Raw genomic sequence first — 18,547 nt, 5'->3', positions numbered from 1 at the left:
ACTACCTGAAAACGGAATCGTTTTGGCCATTGGTTTTCGGTTCAATGGTTTGGCTGTTCGGTTCCAATGGATGGCCCATTTTGACAAAAAAAATTTAAAAAATAAAAAAAAAATGACCAAAAACCATTAAATGGGTCAATGGTTTGATCGCCTGGGTCAATGGGTCGTTGACTGATTCAACGATTTTTGGCAGGGACCAAGATTAGGATAAAATGGAATCGATTGCCTGGGTGGTTCCCAATTAAAAAAATAAAAAACAACCAAAAATCATTTTACGGGTCAATGGATTGATGAATTAGTCAATGATTCATTGATCTGAGCGATCGATTCATCAACCTGTTGACCCGTAAAATGATTTTTGGTCGTTTTTTATATTTTAATTAGGAACCACCCAGGCAATCAGTTCCATTTTATCCTAATCTTGGTCCTTAGCCAAAAATCGTTGAATCAGTCAACGACCCATTGGCCCAGACAGTCAAATCATTGACCTATTTAATGGTTTTTGGTCATTTTTTTTTTTTTAATTTTTGTTGTCAAAATGGGCCATCCTTTGGAACCGAACAGCCAAACTATTGAACCGAAAACTAATGGCCAAAATGATTCCGTTTTCAGGTAGTATGAGTCTGACGATCGGATGATATAACAGGTATGGTAGTGCTTAATGTACCTCACACACTCAATTATTATCGTTGTTGGCAAGACATCCAAGGTCATTTGACACAGCAAATGACGTCACCATAAAAAAAGTGAGATGCATAACAGATAAGGTGTAAGGAAGGTATTTTGTTGTCATCCGGATTCAATTTGCGCACTTCACGTGGTAATTTGGGCTAGAGAGTTGATGGGCGATAGAGGGCGCCCCATAGCACATTCGAACCGTCTAGGAAAATCTTCCGCAGTTGCCATGGGGAAATGAGCCCAATACACGGTTGGGATGTGAATTTTAATATTATCGGGTCATTTTTCACGTGGGCTGGTAGGTCGTGCGTTAATGTATCTGTGCTGTGAATATGAATTTATTGATTGCGGATATGAGGGTCCGTTTACAGTTAAAATTAGAATTAAAATCTTTGGAATCAAAATAGAATAGTCGATTCTCATAATCTAGTTCAGAAAAGAATATGGTTATTTTCCAGTTAATGTATTGTCTCAACACTTTTATTAACTACTTATAAACAAATTTTACTTGTTTGAAGTGAAATCAAACAGGCACTCAATTGCATCTGCTATAGATTAGGCTCTGGCTCAGTATTTTCAAGGCCAAAATTGGCATTCTCTGATAGAACTCTTCAACCAATCGGAGCTGTGTCACCAGGTAAGTGCTTCGGTTCTAATGCTAGGCAGACCTGTTTGGCATAATCACAATCTCATTGAAAATATGGATAGTAATAGCATCTTCTTCTCCACAGTCACTTGCTACTAATAAGCAAGAACATGATATAATACCATTCATTATTCAACGTAACGGGAAAATTAATTTGGTCAATGTTCGGAAGGTTCTGCCACCAATCCACCATTGGTCATGAACGATGCTATTCCACAGTTTCCACCGCTTTTTCTTACTTGAAATCTTCTGAAACTTCGTAACCAAGTAAACAATTAGAGAGTGAAAAATCGATAATGAAGTAAAAAACCAACAAGAATTGCCTTATGCTAGGAACTGATCCTTTGACTAACAATGCTTGTAGAGTTACACTTGCGGATTTGGGTAGTGCACAACATCCTCTGAACCTTTTTGATCTTCAGGTGAGTACATTTCTTGTTCTGGATTGTCAAACTCGGGTAGTTTCTATTGTTCCTCTTTCACTAATTTTCTTTCTTTATGTTTTACTCATGGGTTATCATCTTTTCTTACTTTGTTTTGGTCGAAGTTGCAGGAATTCATTTCTAATCTGAAAATATTATGGCTGCATTTGGCATTCCTTATTTTAAGGACTTATCTCTTTTTTGCTGTTAAAGACTCAGTGTTCATGGGAGCATTTTAACTGAAAAAAGGAGATAAGTCCTTAAAAAAACGAGTAATGCCAAATGCAGCATAAGTGTTCAATCTTTTTGGTCTTTCTCAATAGCCATTTTTCTTATTATATATATTTGTTTTTTAATATGCGTCTCAGCAACTACTTTATTTGTGTTGAAAAGATCCTTGGTTCAATCTTTTTTCTTTTTATTCTCTCTTCCCTTGATTTGCGTCACAGTTAATGAAACTTTTGATATCCAAATAATTTTCCTTGTTCTGTTTATGTGGGTTAGAAATTTTGTGATTTTATCTCCTGTTCCTGATTGCCGGATTTTATGTTTTACTTTAAAAGTGATAATCAGTTTACTGGAGTCCGAGTAGAAACAGGTATCTCTTTCTTTTTCGTTTTCTTTTCTTTTCATTTCCTTATTCTTCTGCTTTCAGTAGTATTGATGTTGATATAAGTAAATAGGAAAATAATCAGTTAAATCCAAATGGAGAATGAATAGCTTTGACGAAACATTGCCTTTTCTTTTTCAATTATTTACATTTCAACAAGAAAGGGTCATTCACTTCATTGCTTCTTATTCTTATTGTCTTGCAGCTCTGCTTTTAACTCAAAGTTGATCAACTTTTGTGACAAATAATAGCATAGAAAATCTTAGAAGCTGGAAACATGGAAGAGAAAAACAGCCTGAATGGTAATATAAACTCCAACCAGGCCACTGCATCAACGAACCATTCACCTGTAACAGAGACAAATGAAAAAACAGGCCAAGGAAAGACCAATAGCCACCATGATTTGGAAAAGAGCAAAGGAAGAGATGAGGCCACTAACACCGTTCCCTATTACAAGCTCTTCTCTTTTGCAGACTCCAAGGATGTTGTATTGATGATCATTGGTAGCATTGGAGCTATTGGAAATGGGGCCTCCTTGCCTCTTATGGCTGCGATTTTAGGGGAAATGGTTGATTCTTTTGGAGAAAATACAAACAATCATATAGTCGATGTAGTTTCCAAGGTCTATATTGGCAACATATGCTTATTGATTCCTATTACACGTTAATACAAACAAGGTCTTTAATGCATCTTCATTTTAAAATTTGTAAGTGAAGAGGTGGAAACTATGAAACCGGAAATTAGATCTTGGGTAGTATAGTAACTTTCATGGCATAAAGATTCTTAAGTCCATCTGTATTATATGATTATATCCCTTTTGCTCAGTGTCTGAATTATTTATATATAGTTAGCAAAACCTTTGTACTTTGTCTTGCAGTTGGTGGAAATGTCAAACTAGAAACAAGCTTAACCAGTTGTAATTTCCTGTCACATCTTCAGGTATCATTGAAATTTGTTTATTTGGCAGTGGGGAGTGGTGTTGCATCATTCTTACGTAAGTTATGTCACTACAGAAGTTCACTGTTAATGGGCAAATAGTTTGACAATTGGTCACTTGGAATTCTCTGTTTGTTTTCTGTCAGAGGTGGCTTGTTGGATGGTCACAGGGGAGAGACAGGCAGCACGGATAAGGAACCTATACTTGAAAACTATATTAAGCCAAGATATAGGTTTCTTTGATAAGGAAACAAACACTGGAGAAGTTGTTGGAAGGATGTCAGGTGATACTGTCTTCATTCAAGATGCCATGGGCGAGAAGGTACCTGCTTCTACCACTTCAAACACATCAACCATCATCATTGGCTTAATTCATGCTTCACACAAAGGATTAGGCACTGTTTAAATTGAGGCATAAATGGGATGAAGGACACATTTTGCTCCAATTTGCAAATTCTCCAATCCTGCTCTTTGGATATATTGTGTAATGAGCACATCATTTAAAATCTGCATGTTTGGGAGAGTGGTTTTTGATTTGATCCTTCTTTTCCAGGTTGGAAAATTTATACAGATGACATCAACATTCATTGGAGGCTTTATAGTGGCTTTCATTAAAGGGTGGCTCCTCACCCTTGTCATGTTGTCCTCTCTTCCTGCTGTTGTGATCTCTGGTGCAATGATGTCCAGTGTTATATCTAAGATGGCATCCCGTGGACAAAATGCTTACTCTGAAGCATCGATTGTAGTAGAGCAGACAGTTGGCTCTATCAGGACTGTATGTAACCTTACCAAAACTACAAAACATATGCCTATGCTTTATCTACTTTCGTTAGAGTTTAGTTTCTGTATGTGTTATATTTTGGATTTTTCTTTGGTAGGATGAAACTTGAAAGATACTGTTCCTTTATAGGTTGCATCATTTACTGGAGAGAAGCAAGCTATAATGAAGTACAACAAGTCTTTATTGAGTGCTTACAACTCTGGCATTCATGAAAGTTTAGCTGCTGGGATAGGTTTTGGTGTGTTTATGTTTATAATGTTCTGCAGTTATGCTCTTGCTATATGGTATGGGGGAAAGCTGATACTTGACAAAGGATATACAGGTGGTGATGTCATTATAGTAATTTTTGCTGTTTTGGCTGGTGCAATGTAAGTTACAAGTTTTTTCTTCCTTTTTCCTGACCTTTTTTCCCTAATTAATCCTTGTGGTTGTATGAATATGCAGTATTTTCACATGTCTATATGTCTGCTCCATGCTTAATATCATTGTTGGTTAGTACAATTTGATATATATGTACTTGTTAACTCTTCTGCTTGTTTCTAAATTCTTCAGGACTCTAGGTCAGACATCTCCATGCCTGGCTGCATTTGCTGCTGGACAAGCTGCTGCATTTAAGATGTTTGAGACAATTAATAGAAAGCCAGACATAGATGCTTTTGATGGTAATGGGCATACATTAGACGATATTCGTGGAGACATTGAGTTAAGGAATGTTTTCTTCAGTTATCCAACTAGACCAGATGAACAAATATTCAATGGATTCTCTCTTTCAATCCCTAGTGGCACAACTGCAGCTTTGGTTGGACAGAGTGGAAGTGGAAAGTCCACAGTGATCAGTTTGATTGAGAGATTTTATGATCCACAGGTTGGTGAAGTTCTTATTGATGGTATAAATCTGAAGGAGTTTCAGTTGAGATGGATCAGAAAGAAAATCGGACTTGTTGGCCAGGAACCAGTGCTGTTTGCCTCTAGCATTAAAGACAATATTGCCTATGGGAAAGATGATGCGACTATGGAAGAAATCAAATCCGCAGCTGAGCTTGCTAATGCTGCAAAATTCATAGATAAACTGCCTCAGGTTCTTATTTCTTCTTTTCTGATTTACATACTTTTGATTGCTCTTTGGTATTGTTTCATGTTTTTGTCCTATACATTATTCCCTAGAAAAACTCCACCAGTGGGAGCTTGTCTTACATCAAGGAGGGTTGTGTCAGGTTGGCAGCCAGCACTAAAACTTTTTCCAAACTCTTTCAACATTATTCCCCAGTAGATCCAGCCTTAAAACTGTTTTATTATTTACATCAAACACTGAAAAAAATTAAAGGATTAATACAGTCTCAGTTGAGTTAGGACAATGTGCAATGTAAGTTATCCTCTTATAAATGCAAAAATAAAAAACAAAATCTCAGATGAATCAGGATTACTTGAAAAAGTACGCTATCCTCTTACTGTAATAGATTAAAAATTGAAGAAGAGTCAACCAAACTTTATCTGGAAAAGCAGAGAATTACAATCATATCTTATGAAAGGATTTGAGTTTGAAAATGTTTTCTTCCCACTTAATTTTCGACTCATTCTCTGAAGTAGAAGAATTCACAACTCTTTCCCTTGGTATCAAAATTCAAATAGGGTTCGGTTCTCTAGTCCTAGACTACTCCTAGTTGAGCATTTACATACTAATGTAATTATTAGTATATGTAAATACTTATAAATTTGTCCAGTTTGTCATGATCATGTCTAGTACAAGTATGTTACGTTTCTTTCTTGAAGCTTTTAAAAAAAATTGGTTGTGCACATCTATCCCTCCCCAGACCCCACATTGGCAGGAGCCTCATGCACTGGGCTGCCTTTTAGGGATATGGTTTCAGTCAAGTTCCTATTAATCAAAGATTATGCTTGGCTTATGATAAAGGGAAGAGGATGTTGAAAACTCAGAAATTTTTGACTTTGGAATCTAACTGGAACTTTTCCTGTAGATATTTTTTGGTACTCTAATTGCATAAACATGGGTTTATATGACAAAGTTAGGTCAGTTTATGCAGATGACTTATATCTCAAGCTATGAAAGATTTGTGCTTATATTTTTATGTGCATATCCATCCAGTTGTGTGTATGTGGGTCAGAATTCTAGAATTTTCATTCATTTTTGAATCTTGGTAACTAATTTAAGAAAAAAGATCTTGCTTCTCATCTTCCATATCATATATTTTGCATCTATTGTATTTAGGGTCTAGACACCTTGGTTGGTGAGCATGGAACTCAGCTGTCTGGGGGGCAGAAACAAAGAGTTGCTATAGCTAGAGCAATCTTAAAAGACCCACGGATTTTACTTCTAGATGAAGCTACAAGTGCACTTGATGCAGAATCTGAGCGGATTGTGCAAGAGGCACTCGACAGGGTGATGGTCAATCGAACTACTGTCATTGTTGCCCATCGCTTGAGTACAGTGAGGAATGCTGATATGATAGCTGTTATTCATCAAGGAAAAATCATTGAAAAAGGTAAAAATTTTGGGTTAATAGTTGGAAAATACTTGGTAAATCTCCCATATTAGTGGATTTACTGTACTATCTTAATCTTATTAATGACTAGTTTGTTGACTTGTTTTCTATGTAACTGAAAAGAAGATACCTATATATACTAAGTTGCAATATTTTTTCTATTAACCAGGCTCACACTCAGAGCTACTCAAGGATCATGATGGGGCATACTACCAACTTATACGCTTGCAAGAAATGAACAAAGAGTCAGAACAGCAAACCATAAATGACCAGGGAAAGCCAGACTTAACCACGGATTTTGGCAGGCACTCAACCCAAAACATGTCCTTTCCACGTTCTTCAAGTCATGGATCATCTGGGGCTGGAAACAGTAGCCACCATTCATTCACAGTCTCATTAGGCATACCTACCGGACTCAACATCCCAGAAAACACAACAGGAGAACCTGAAAGCCTGCCTGAAGCAACATCACAACAGCCTCAAGAAGTCCCACTCCGCCGACTTGCCTATCTCAACAAGCCAGAGATCCCAGTGATGCTACTTGGTGTTATATCTGCTGCCATTGATGGTTCAATATTTCCAGTTTTTGGAATACTAATCTCCAGTATAATCAAAACATTCTATGATCCCCCAAGTAAGCTTCGGAAGGACTCACAGTTTTGGGCTTTGATGTTTGTTGTCCTTGGGGGAGTATCGTTGGTGGCAGCTCCTGCAAGGACATATTTCTTTTCCGTGGCAGGTTGTAGGTTAATAAAACGGATTCGATCAATGTGCTTTGAAAAGGTAGTTCACATGGAGGTTGGTTGGTTTGATGATCCTGCCCACTCAAGTGGTGCAATTGGTGCAAGACTCTCTGCAGATGCAGCAACTGTACGCAGACTGGTTGGTGATGCACTGGCTTTGCTTGTTCAAAACACTGCAACAGCAATAGCTGGGTTGGCTATCGCTTTCCAAGCAAGCTGGCAATTGGCTCTTATAATCCTTGTTTTGCTACCTTTGGTAGGAATTAGCGGATGGGCTGAAATGAAGTTTATGGAAGGATTCAGTGCAGATGCAAAGGTTCATACTTGAAACTCATGAATGCCCATTCTATGCATCATTTTTGAAAGAAAAAGGGAGACTAAACATAATTATAAAGTTTATATACACAGTACCAGGAGTTTGCTAAAAGAAGTTCGAGTCTGAGAGTGGCCACTTTGGGGGGCGAAGAGAGAGAGAGAGAGAGAGAGAGAGAGAGAGAGAGAGACCAACATTGGGTAATGGTCTTTTTAACGAGCCTTTTATGGGTCTTTGAGTGGCTACACATTTTATACACACTCTTATAGCTTTATTTTTTTTCCCACAGATCGTATTCCATGTTCCCAAACTATTTACAGATTTCCATTTTTGTTAGTTGTTCATTGTTGATTTTAGACACTTACCTATCCCCCAAAAATTGAATACCTTTTTAGCATTTAAACCGAAAAAATAATACTCTGGTGACACCTGAAAGTTAGTTCTATGATAATCTATATTCCCTCAACCAAAAATGTCATGTTTGTTAGCTTTCTGACTAAGATGATAATTTGAATTCGTGTAGATGATGTATGAGGAAGCAAGTCAAGTGGCTAATGATGCAGTTGGAAGCATAAGAACAGTTGCTTCTTTCTGTGCGGAGGAGAAGGTGATGCAGCTATACAAAAAGAAATGTGAAGGCCCTTTGAGGACAGGGATGCGCCAAGGACTAATTAGTGGAGTTGGTTTTGGGTTATCTATTTTCTTGCTATATTGTGTATATGCGACCAGTTTCTATGCTGGAGCTCGTCTTGTTGAGGATGGAAAGACAACATTCTCCAAGGTTTTCCGTGTAAGTAGTCATGTCATCTCATTCAAGTTCTTTTAGTGAAGATATTTTTGAGATATTCACAAAGTCATGTTTCACAGATAGAATAAATGAAATATTTTAATATATTTTGGATAATTTAAACACAATGAATTGAATTTTGTGGTCGTTGTCAGGTCTTCTTTGCTCTTACCATGACAGCTATAGGAATTTCTCAATCCAGCTCTTTCACACCTGATGCCAGTAAAGCCAAGACTTCTACTGCTTCAATATTTGCAATTCTTGATCGGAAGTCAAAGATAGACCCAAGTGATGAGTCTGGTATGACATTAGAAAGTGTGAAGGGAGAAATTGAGTTTCAGCATGTCAGCTTTAAATATCCCACTAGGCCTGACATTCAGATTTTCCGAGACCTTTGCTTGGCAATTCATTCTGGCAAGGTAACACTACTTTTGACATGTTATGTTTCATGTGTAATAATTTTGAACTGGAGGTCATAATCAAAGCCACTGCACAGTTGAAATCAATTTGCACCATTTATAAGTTCTATTTACAAAACTAATAGTTCAGAAATCTCAATTTTCAGACAGTTGCTTTGGTTGGAGAAAGTGGGAGTGGGAAATCGACAGTAGTATCCCTGTTGCAGAGATTCTATGATCCTGATTCAGGTCAAATTACTTTAGATGGAACTGAAATTCAGAAGTTTCAGTTGAAGTGGCTGAGGCAGCAGATGGGCTTAGTTAGCCAAGAACCTGTATTGTTCAATGACACAATCAATGCTAACATTGGCTATGGAAAGGAAGGAAATGCATCAGAGGCAGAGATTTTAGCTGCAGCAGAGTTGGCAAATGCCCACAGGTTCATTAGTGCACTGCAACAGGTTGGAGCACTATAACCTAATTGTGTTAAATCATCTATTTTTTATTTATTTCTGCAAACACTTATCTAATTTTCTCATTAGGTCATAGGGCTGCACACATAGAGCCAAAATCTTTTCTCTTGAAAAACTGGAGCAATGATTAGGCCTAGAGTTTTCTCATTAGGTCAAACCATGATCTGTCCCTTGTTTGATTTGATGGAGACGAAAACCATCAACTCATGAAATAAAATAAAAGGAAAAAATGGTGTACAAAGGTTACTAAATCTAATTAGGTCTTATCAGGATAAGAGCTATCTGAACAATCTCTTTGAAGGAAAATTAAGGTAATCATGTTGGAGTTGTTGATCAGGGTGACTATTGCATTTTCTTCTCTTTAAACATGGTATGAGAGGAATTCTTGTTATAATGAAAGTTTTAAAAGGTTATTATAAATGGTTATTCAAGATTAATCACTTCATCAAAGAAAATTTTCACATAAAAGTTGGCCAGCAAAGATTTAACCAAACAAGCCAAGGGGGATAACCATTTACCTTATTAGTTTCAGACATAAGTGGCAATATTTTAGACTTCCAAATGCCATACTGTATAGTCTTAGTTCTTGAACAAACTAAAGGACCCATATGTAGGTTTGGGGACTCATTTTTCCACATGTTTCAAGCATTAGGCCACTATTGGATGAGTCCTATCTTGCAGATAAACTCAGCCAGTAAAATAAATGCTAATAGACAGCTGAATTACCTCGGCAACTTTATTTTTGGTGGTCAATGGTCTATAGAACGTTTTTTAATAAGTATGGCCTATTGATCCAGTCAGGTCAACTGCTCATTTTTTAAATTCTTACTTTGCTCGTATTTTCAATATGGGAAAAATTGCAGGGATATGAAACAATGGTAGGCGAGAGAGGGGTCCAATTATCAGGTGGACAGAAGCAACGGGTGGCAATTGCACGTGCCATAGTGAAGTCACCAAAGATTTTACTACTAGATGAAGCGACAAGTGCACTCGATTCTGAGTCAGAACGAGTGGTGCAGGATGCATTGGACCGAGTCATGGTAGAGCGCACTACAGTTGTGGTAGCCCATCGGTTATCCACAATTAAAGGTGCTGATCTAATTGCAGTAGTGAAGAATGGGGTCGTTGTAGAGAAAGGAAATCATGAGGCCTTGATCAGTATCAAGGATGGTTTTTATGCTTCCTTAGTAGCACTGCATTTGAGTGCTTCATCTTAGCAAGATAAATGTATTCTCCTCTTATTGTGGTAATTGGTTTGCTTGCTCTTATCTTTTTGTTTATGGATCTCTTGCTTTGCTGATTATTCTTGTTTCCATCCTTCTGATACCAACAGAGGTTATTCATCATCTCTTCTTAGTTTAGAAGTGTTCGATTGGAACTCCTTGGCCAAGCATTTGAATGTTTTTTTCAGACACAGTAAATTGAACTTCAAATAGTGAATAGCGTTTGAATGCCAACAACCATCCTCCCTGATTTCTAAATATGGAAAAGGTTTTCATGTCACGATGGCTTTATTTTACCCCTAGATCTTTTTCTCTATATCAATAATGCTCCTGCATTTAAGGGGATTAATTTTCAAATTTCAATTTGGAATGGCATTCAGCTCCTAGTAGTCAGAGAGTACTACTGACTCTGGCTCTGGCTGAACTCCTGTACAAGCAGTACAAAATCAGAGATGCAACTTGGGCGGGCTTGAATGGGCAATGGGCCCGGCCTGAAGGTCCAAGCCCAAAGAATGTAAAAAGTTAAGTTGCCAACTCGGGTCAACCCGAGTTGCAATAAACATGAAGCCACTATTCTAAGTTAGGGTTAATTAACTTATATATCCTGTATATTTGAGAAACTACTTATATATATATGTATACGCCAACTTTCAAAACCAACTTAAATATGCCTTATTGGCTGGTCCCACATAACACAAATAGGGCCACCGTTAGGAACTGTTAATACATTTCTCTAAACTCTTTCATAATACCCATAATGCCCCTGAATGTTCAAAATATTGGGGATTGTCTTCCTCACTTGAAACCACAAAGGTTTTCTATGTTGAAAAGTAAGAGGTTTCCTACGTGTTTTTCACTTTGAAAGTTACAACAGAAAACAATGCTCTTCTACATGCAAATCGAATCCTGAGTTTTTTGTAATGCGTATAGGTGAATTTTCAAACCTTACCTGGATCAGTACTCAACCATAATCAATTTGCATTTGATTGAAGACTTGAAGTGTTCAATGTGTTTTATCCTTTTTGTTGTATTAAATATTTATTTTTATATTTTTTTGTGTATTTTATGTGTTTATACTGCTGGAATGTGTGCCTTTTTGCAACTGAAACTTAGTGTGGATCATTTTTTTTTTCTGTGAAAAGAAACGTGGGGTTCTTGTTTGTGCACCAAGTGCTCGGCAAAATTCCCATGTAGCTCCGCTCAGGCCTTGTGTGCCCAAACACGCCTAGCCTACCAAGCACACCCAGAACGTGCTCATGCAAGGGGTCTATTGCATGAGGGATTTTTTTGAGTGGGGGAGCACCTGAACTACTGTTCTACTTGTTTGGTTTATGAAGCACTTGTATCCTTGCTTTTCTCAACCTACACATCAAACCTTAAACGAATTAGATGAACGGGAGTAGAATACACTACAAGTACCTGAATATTGCAATCCTTCATTGTTCTCATAATGTCAAATAAAAGACCCTTTTGATCAACACAATGTATTTGAATCAAGGTATGAGCTGGGCTGAAGGAGTTTTCTATTGTAACACAAGCCTTTTTGAGTTTAGTCAATCTGCACTAAGATCTTGAGAGCGAGTTTCCTTCACTGACAACTCACTATTAAACAATTCTTCAGCAGCTTCTGATGAAATAGAAGGGACACCGTGCTGCATTTCATAGTTAGATCCTACCAGCTGGAGCTCACATTTGACACAGGACTCTTCAAGATTGGCCTTGAGCCATTCACATGTGTCATCCTCTTGCCTTTTTGTGTGTGATGGCTCCTTGAAATGATACAAACACAAAGAGTAAATTACCAACTATTGGCTCTGATGTGCACTCCTGAATCTTAAGGTTGTATTTGTATAGGTTTTCCTAACTTTTCCTTCCTTTTCATACATTTTCTCTCAAACCAAACACAGCCTAAAAATATCTTTGCTATCCTCTTTAAGAATTCAACAACCCAAAAAGTTAAGAAAGACGACCAAAATTAATAAATTTAATAGTTCGGAATGACTATGTGACATTGAAAACCTTTATCTATGTTATACTTTCCTAAAATCTTTCTTCCCAATCCTTTCCTATTATTTCTCCTCCAAACCCCCTCACAAAAGTAATACTACAACAACAATTATGGAATGTTGATAGTATATTGATATATTTTATGCAAATCATTGCATAAATTAGCTTAATGATTTTTTAAGTAAATAACTGCAGAATTATTGTACTATTTATGACAATGCATAATATAAGGATTTTATGTCGGTGTGGTTGGTGATTGTATTCTTCTTGAGTCTCGACATGGCAAATCAGGAACAATGGATGAAATTTTTTTGCATGCCCATATAAGGTAAGTAGTAATGTGTTGATCATTATTTTAATTGAATAATCAAGTTGTGTTTATATATAAATAATATGCTTTTTTTGTTTTTTATTGCATATGAATAGTCAAGAGGTTGTAATTATTTCTTGTGGCAAGATGAGTTGGAGTTTTGTCCCTGTGGAGTTAGCGTTTGTAAAGTATTTCCATCAAAGTGAGATGACTCATATGGAACGCTTTTAGGTTTGTGTAAAAGCACCCGTATGATATTTTTTCATAAAAAGGTAGCTGCACATTATGTTAAACGTGTTAAGTAATTACTTACTTGGCATGTATTTCTACATATAGGAACAAGGTGTGTGCAACTTTTTTGTTTGGATGTCAATGCGTGTGGAGTGTAGTATTAAAAACAAAATTCAAGTAAATGGATGATCTCAGGGGGAAGAATCAAGTAGCAAGCAATGGACCCCTGAAGAGACTCTAATAACATGTTGAGACAATACTACAAATTGAGAAGGATGCATTAAATAGGATGTTTGATCTTTGTGAGAAAATTTAAGTATGCATTAAAGATGATTAGTAGTGGGTCAAACTTATGCAGTTATAATAATTTGGACATTTAATGTATAATGGACATGGAACAAAACATTTGTGCTAATATGCAAAACTTTTGGCACCAAATAGAAAAGTCACAACTTTGTTTTTTGTGTATTCCGTGAGAACAATTTCTTGTTCTACGGGACATTTGGATAAGTCAATGAAAATTTTGTGATTTGAGTTAGAAATCCAAGTACAAAGAGAGAAAAATGATTTAAGGTTGAAATACTTTCTTAGTTTATGAAAATCAAGAAAAGTTATTGAACCCATATGTAACCAAATTAGAACAAAATTTAACCACTTTGTCCATCAGTGTCATAATATATAACATAAGGATTAATAATCCAAAAACGAAAAGTGATGGTCACTTGATCCTTGCAACTTATGATATATGACTAATAACAATTCTCAGTTTTTGAAAACCAAGAAAAGTTACTTAAACCATAGTTGTATAAATTAAATTAAACTTTAACCCATTTGGTTATCAATGTCAAAAAATGCATTATAATGGTTAGTAACTTAAGTATGGATAGTGAAATGGTGACTTGACTCATACATCTTGTGTTTTAGAGTGAGTTCATACAACATCCCAGGGAGAGGCGTGAGCTGCAGCCCCTCCTTGAATCTTACAAGTAAACTAGGAAAGAAAAGCAAGAATCACAAGTGAGCCCAAAACAATTCTTCCCTATTTACCCCTTGCTTAGCTAACACATCTGACAAAGTATTTGCTGATCTCCCCACAAACTGTACAGTAACCAACATATTCCTTGTCAACCAACTAAATTTCTTCATTTCATTCTTATAATGCCACATAGCCTCTTCAAGATTTTTCAACCAACCCACCACCACTTTGGAATCCCCCACGATTGTTAGGTGTTGCACCCCCAACTGGTTTGCAAATTGCACCCCTTGTACAACAACTAAAAGTTCTGGCCTGATGGAGTCCCCAATTCCCAAGGGACTTGAGTAGAGCAACAGAATCTCTCCCTTCTCATTTCTCAAAGCACCCCCCATTCTGGATAATCCTGGATTACCCATGCTACTTCCATCAAAGTTCAACTTCAGTGAGCCTTCGGATGGAGGTGACCAGCTTGTAATTGATTTGTCCTTTAGAGATGAACACCTCACTACTGCTGACCAATTTCTCCAAAGGTCATTAAAGGAGAATTGATGAAAGATTTCCAATGTCTTTAGCCAAGGTATTGCCCTATTTAACACACAGTCTTTCAATTCCTGACTGCTCCTTTCCTTTTCTTGAAAAATTCTAATATCCCTTTCTTCCCAAAGAGTCCAAATCAAGTCAGAACGAGCACATCTCCACATAATTCTCCCTATTATTATAGGCCAATAAAAGGTAGAATGGTTGAAGAGCATGTGAACTTCTACTGGTAGACTCCAACTACTCCCAAACAACGAAAGTAGCCAAGTCCAAAGGTCTACAGAAAAGGGACAAGATATTAATAGGTGGTAACAATCCTCACCATCAGCTCTACAGAGGATACACCAAATAGGAGAAATATAGAGGAAAGGTCTTCTCTTTTGTAGGTTATCTAGAGTGTTTACTTTCCCATGGAATACTTCTCAACAAAACGCCATAATTTTTTGAGGAGCTGGCTTGCACCAAATTTCTTTTGATGGAAATGGTTGGTGAGTAGAAAGTTGAGAGGTGGACTTGAAGAAAAAAACACAACTGATGGTTCCATTGGGTCTAGGAATCCATACCCTCCTATCTGGCTTGGAGGGATCCAAACAAGCTTGATTAAGACAACCAAGCAAAATAGAAAGAGATTCAATTTCATCATCCCTAAGTCCTCTATGAAACCCAAAATCCCAAGTAGGATCTAAGGGTGTTCCCAAAGGTGAGACAAATTTTGAGACCACCTCTTTTTTGTACAAAGAAACAGAAAATAGCGAAGGGAACAGATCCTTTAAAGGTGTGTCTCCTACCCAAATATCCTCCCAAAAATGAACAGTATTGCTAGAATAAACTTCATACCTGATAAAATTGAGGAATTGAGGAAGGGTGTTGGGTGAATGGTATTCCAAGGTGCTGCTAGGTTAGCTTGCCTTGATACACCAGCATCCCATCCATTCTCTGACCTCCCATGAATGCTTCCCACCACCTCATGCCACAATCTCTCTCTTTCCAATGGCCATCGCCACAACCATTTCCCTAACAGAGCTTGATTTTTTCTAGTTACCCTCCCAAGTCCCAAAACCCCTTCTTCTTTACTTTTGCAAAATTTCCCAATTAATCAAGTGATCATTTTTTTCTTGTCTCGGCTCCCATAAGAAATCTCTCATCAACTTCTCTAGTTTCCTAGCTTCCCAAAAACAGACAAAAAATAGGTAGGTAAGCTAGCCAATGTAGCTCTTATTAGGGTAATTCCCCCTCCTAAAGAGACATAATTCATTTTCCATGAGGCTAATCTCTTCTCAAACTTTTCTATCACTGGGGTCCAAAATCTACTCTCCCTAGGATTTGCCCCTAAAGGAAGCCCTAAATATGACATAGGCCAAGTAGAAGTGGAACACTCAAGACACTCTGCAATAGCCTCGACCTCCCCTACCTCCAAACTTATACCCACTATGTAGCTCTTTTCCAAATTTATTCTCAAATTAGAAATACTTTCAAATCCTTTGATTAGCTTCTATAGGTTTGCTACCTTTTCACTAAAACCTCCTTCATAAAAGATCATTAGGTCATCTGCAAACTAAAGGTAGGTGACGGGGACTTGGTGTCTCCCTATTCTCCAACCCCTAATGGCATCTTCACTGTAAGCCTTAGTAATGATTCTACTAATCACATCAACTACTAAGGTAAAAAGGAAGGGTGAGAGTGGATCCCCTTGCCTAACACCCTTGCAAGCTAGAAAAAAGTCCCTCACCATACCATTTAGCAGAATAAAGTAGTGACAAGTATTGATACACCAAAAAATCCAACTACACCACTTGTCCCCAAATCCATAGTTTCGCATAACCTCTAATAGAAACTTCCAGTCCACCAAATCATAGGCCTTTTCAAGATCCAATTTACAAATGAAACCTCTCTTACTAGACCTTTTCATTTCCTCCACACACTCATTTGCAATTAAGATCTGATATGTTATTTGTCGCCCTTGAATGAAAGCACCCTGGGTTTCACTAATGATAGAAGGAATGACTGTTTTGATCCTCAACGAGAGAACTTTAGCCAAAATTTTATAGATGATTGTCATTAGACTAATAGGCCTATAATCTTTTGGGTGGTTGGCATCATTCTTCTTAGGTATCAAGACCAAAAAGGTGGCATTAATTCCAGGGCTTATAATGTGATTGTCTGCAAATTCCTTAAAGACTTCTAATGGTGCGCAATCTGGCCGGTCCTAGTTGTCAACGACCTTGCCTCTGACTGGAGCAACGGGGTGAAGGGATAGGAAATCCATCACATGGACGCCCAAATATTGCAGAATAAGGGGGCAAATTTCAAAAAATTTTTCTCCCTTCAACTAGGAATCGAATTCCCTATATAAAAAATCATATTTTCAAGGATCATTCTTGAACCATAAATTGAACCAAATCTGAACCAAAAGGAGTAGAGAGAGATAATACCTGATGCAGAGAAGTAGTATCTCCCAATGGAGGTGTTCACGCCCAAGGAAGGATCCAAAATCTGCTCCCACTGAAGATGGCGCAGTGTAGGGTGGAGTAGAATCAACAGTGTTCTTCCAAAAGAACTTGACCATTCTCAAGAATCACCTGGACAGCTTGTGAATACAATTCCCACCAATCTTTTCTCCAAAAGATTGGAATCAAGATCCAATCTTAATTTCTCCCAAGAATTGGAGATCGAACTGCTGTAGGCGGCGGCTGCAAGAAGGAGGCGGCAAGAGAGTATTTGTAGGGTGCAGATTCTCTCTTCTGTGATTTTAGCTCTGAAGACACGACTATCTGCTGCTTGCTTGTGATTGATGCTAAAGGCTACCGCCCCCTCTTCCTTTTATAGACTTAAAGGGATCAGCTCCTAATCCCATTAGGAGTTGCTAACCCAAATCATATATGGATTAGAAGTCCCTTTAAGATAAGGGATAACCCTTATCTTATCTATAGATTAGATTAGCCATCTCCTAATCTAATTAGGAAGTTTCCAGATCTAAATCTTATTTAGATCTTGGACTCTCTAAGTGGATAGGGTGTGGACCCAATCCTATCAGCTGATCCATCTCAGAATTCGCCCCTTAAGTGACTAATCAAATTAGCCCAGTTCGAAATGGGCTTAAGGCCCATTTAAGGTTATGTATTCATTTAGCCTTTCAAACTGCTACCCAGTTGGGCTTTCTTGTATGGCGTGGGACTCAAACATTAATCTACACATCAGCCACATGGGTTCAGCCCAGCCTTTGTTACAAGGCCTGGCCGAATACACTGTTATGGACAGTGCACCCCTGAAACCCATCAGATGGGTTCTATGGGCCCAATACTTACCCTAAGTGGTCCCTGGGCCAAGCCACCTTGTAACACCCAATGACTGTGGGTAGATGCAAGATTAGCCCATCAGGTATTATCTTCAATGGTCTTACACTTAACCTCTCAGCCCATAATAATCATACACTACCCGACAAGAGAGGACCTCTCCCTTGGCTGCAAGGAACAGTGTTGCACTCTCTCTTATATGGATCCCGAGAATTAAAACCTTTTGCAAACCATTTCGAAACCATAATTTATATACTTTTATATTTCATATAAAATATATTTTGCAAAACAAATCTCAACAATTGAAATCGGTTGCCGGCAGTCTTGGCTTTCATCAGTGAGAGTGCATCCCAAATCATTACCTTTGTCCGACAAAAGGGCTGATCCTGTCACTATGATCACCCATTCAGATGAATTCTCAGACTGTCCCAACATGTGTAGGTTTTGACCCCCACTAAGGATCTCACTGATTGGTACATCAAAGAGAGCCCAATCCGACACCTAGTGTAGTATCATAATCGAGTCTAGGGGTCGGGTGTAGCTTTTTAGTTTTACCCATAAATCTTCAAGGTCCAGGGCAATACTGAAAATCTGGTCTAGTTCAAAGATTCAATTAATCCTACACTGTAAGTGCCTAGGGTCTCACCCCGGTAGTTGAGACAAGCCACCCCAACCGATTTGG

General features: G+C 37.8%; 1 protein-coding gene across 5 annotated transcripts; it reads left to right on the top strand.

The window, feature by feature from the left end:
* Window positions 1-847: 847 nt before the first annotated feature.
* On the top strand, window positions 848-10,748 carry LOC148860978 (ABC transporter B family member 4-like). 5 transcript variants are annotated; one of them, XM_088941886.1, is made up of 15 exons: window positions 848-976; window positions 1,197-1,315; window positions 1,689-1,746; window positions 2,562-2,978; window positions 3,296-3,350; window positions 3,439-3,614; window positions 3,846-4,067; window positions 4,203-4,441; window positions 4,626-5,151; window positions 6,301-6,574; window positions 6,744-7,633; window positions 8,154-8,420; window positions 8,573-8,836; window positions 8,983-9,276; window positions 10,152-10,748. In XM_088941886.1, exons 4-15 carry the CDS (start codon window positions 2,634-2,636, stop codon window positions 10,503-10,505), a joined length of 3,906 nt encoding a protein of 1,301 aa, XP_088798012.1. In that variant the 5' UTR covers window positions 848-976; window positions 1,197-1,315; window positions 1,689-1,746; window positions 2,562-2,633; the 3' UTR covers window positions 10,506-10,748. The 5 variants fall into 5 exon arrangements, with proteins under 5 accessions (XP_088798012.1, XP_088798011.1, XP_088798013.1 ...); XM_088941885.1 differs by lacking the exon at window positions 848-976 and having other exon boundaries at window positions 1,048-1,315; XM_088941887.1 differs by lacking the exons at window positions 848-976; window positions 2,562-2,978 and having other exon boundaries at window positions 1,058-1,315.
* The last annotated feature ends 7,799 nt before the right edge of the window (window positions 10,749-18,547 follow it).

Source organism: Nelumbo lutea, chromosome 4, assembly GCF_056320005.1.
Source record: "Nelumbo lutea isolate HS-2025 chromosome 4, American lotus-T2T, whole genome shotgun sequence".
In the NCBI taxonomy this organism is placed as follows: Eukaryota; Viridiplantae; Streptophyta; class Magnoliopsida; order Proteales; family Nelumbonaceae; genus Nelumbo; species Nelumbo lutea.
Note: the sequence above shows the minus strand (reverse complement) of the source record. Positions and strands in the feature narration are given on the sequence as shown.

Excerpts from the sequence above, each read along its gene's own strand:
- LOC148860978 (XM_088941886.1), top strand. The coding sequence starts at position 2,634 with ATGGAAGAGAAAAACAGCCTGAATGGTAATATAAACTCCAACCAGGCC. Across the intron at positions 5,152-6,300 it reads TCATAGATAAACTGCCTCAG|GGTCTAGACACCTTGGTTGG; the intron begins GTTCTTATTTCT and ends TATTGTATTTAG. Across the intron at positions 8,837-8,982 it reads TGGCAATTCATTCTGGCAAG|ACAGTTGCTTTGGTTGGAGA; the intron begins GTAACACTACTT and ends CTCAATTTTCAG.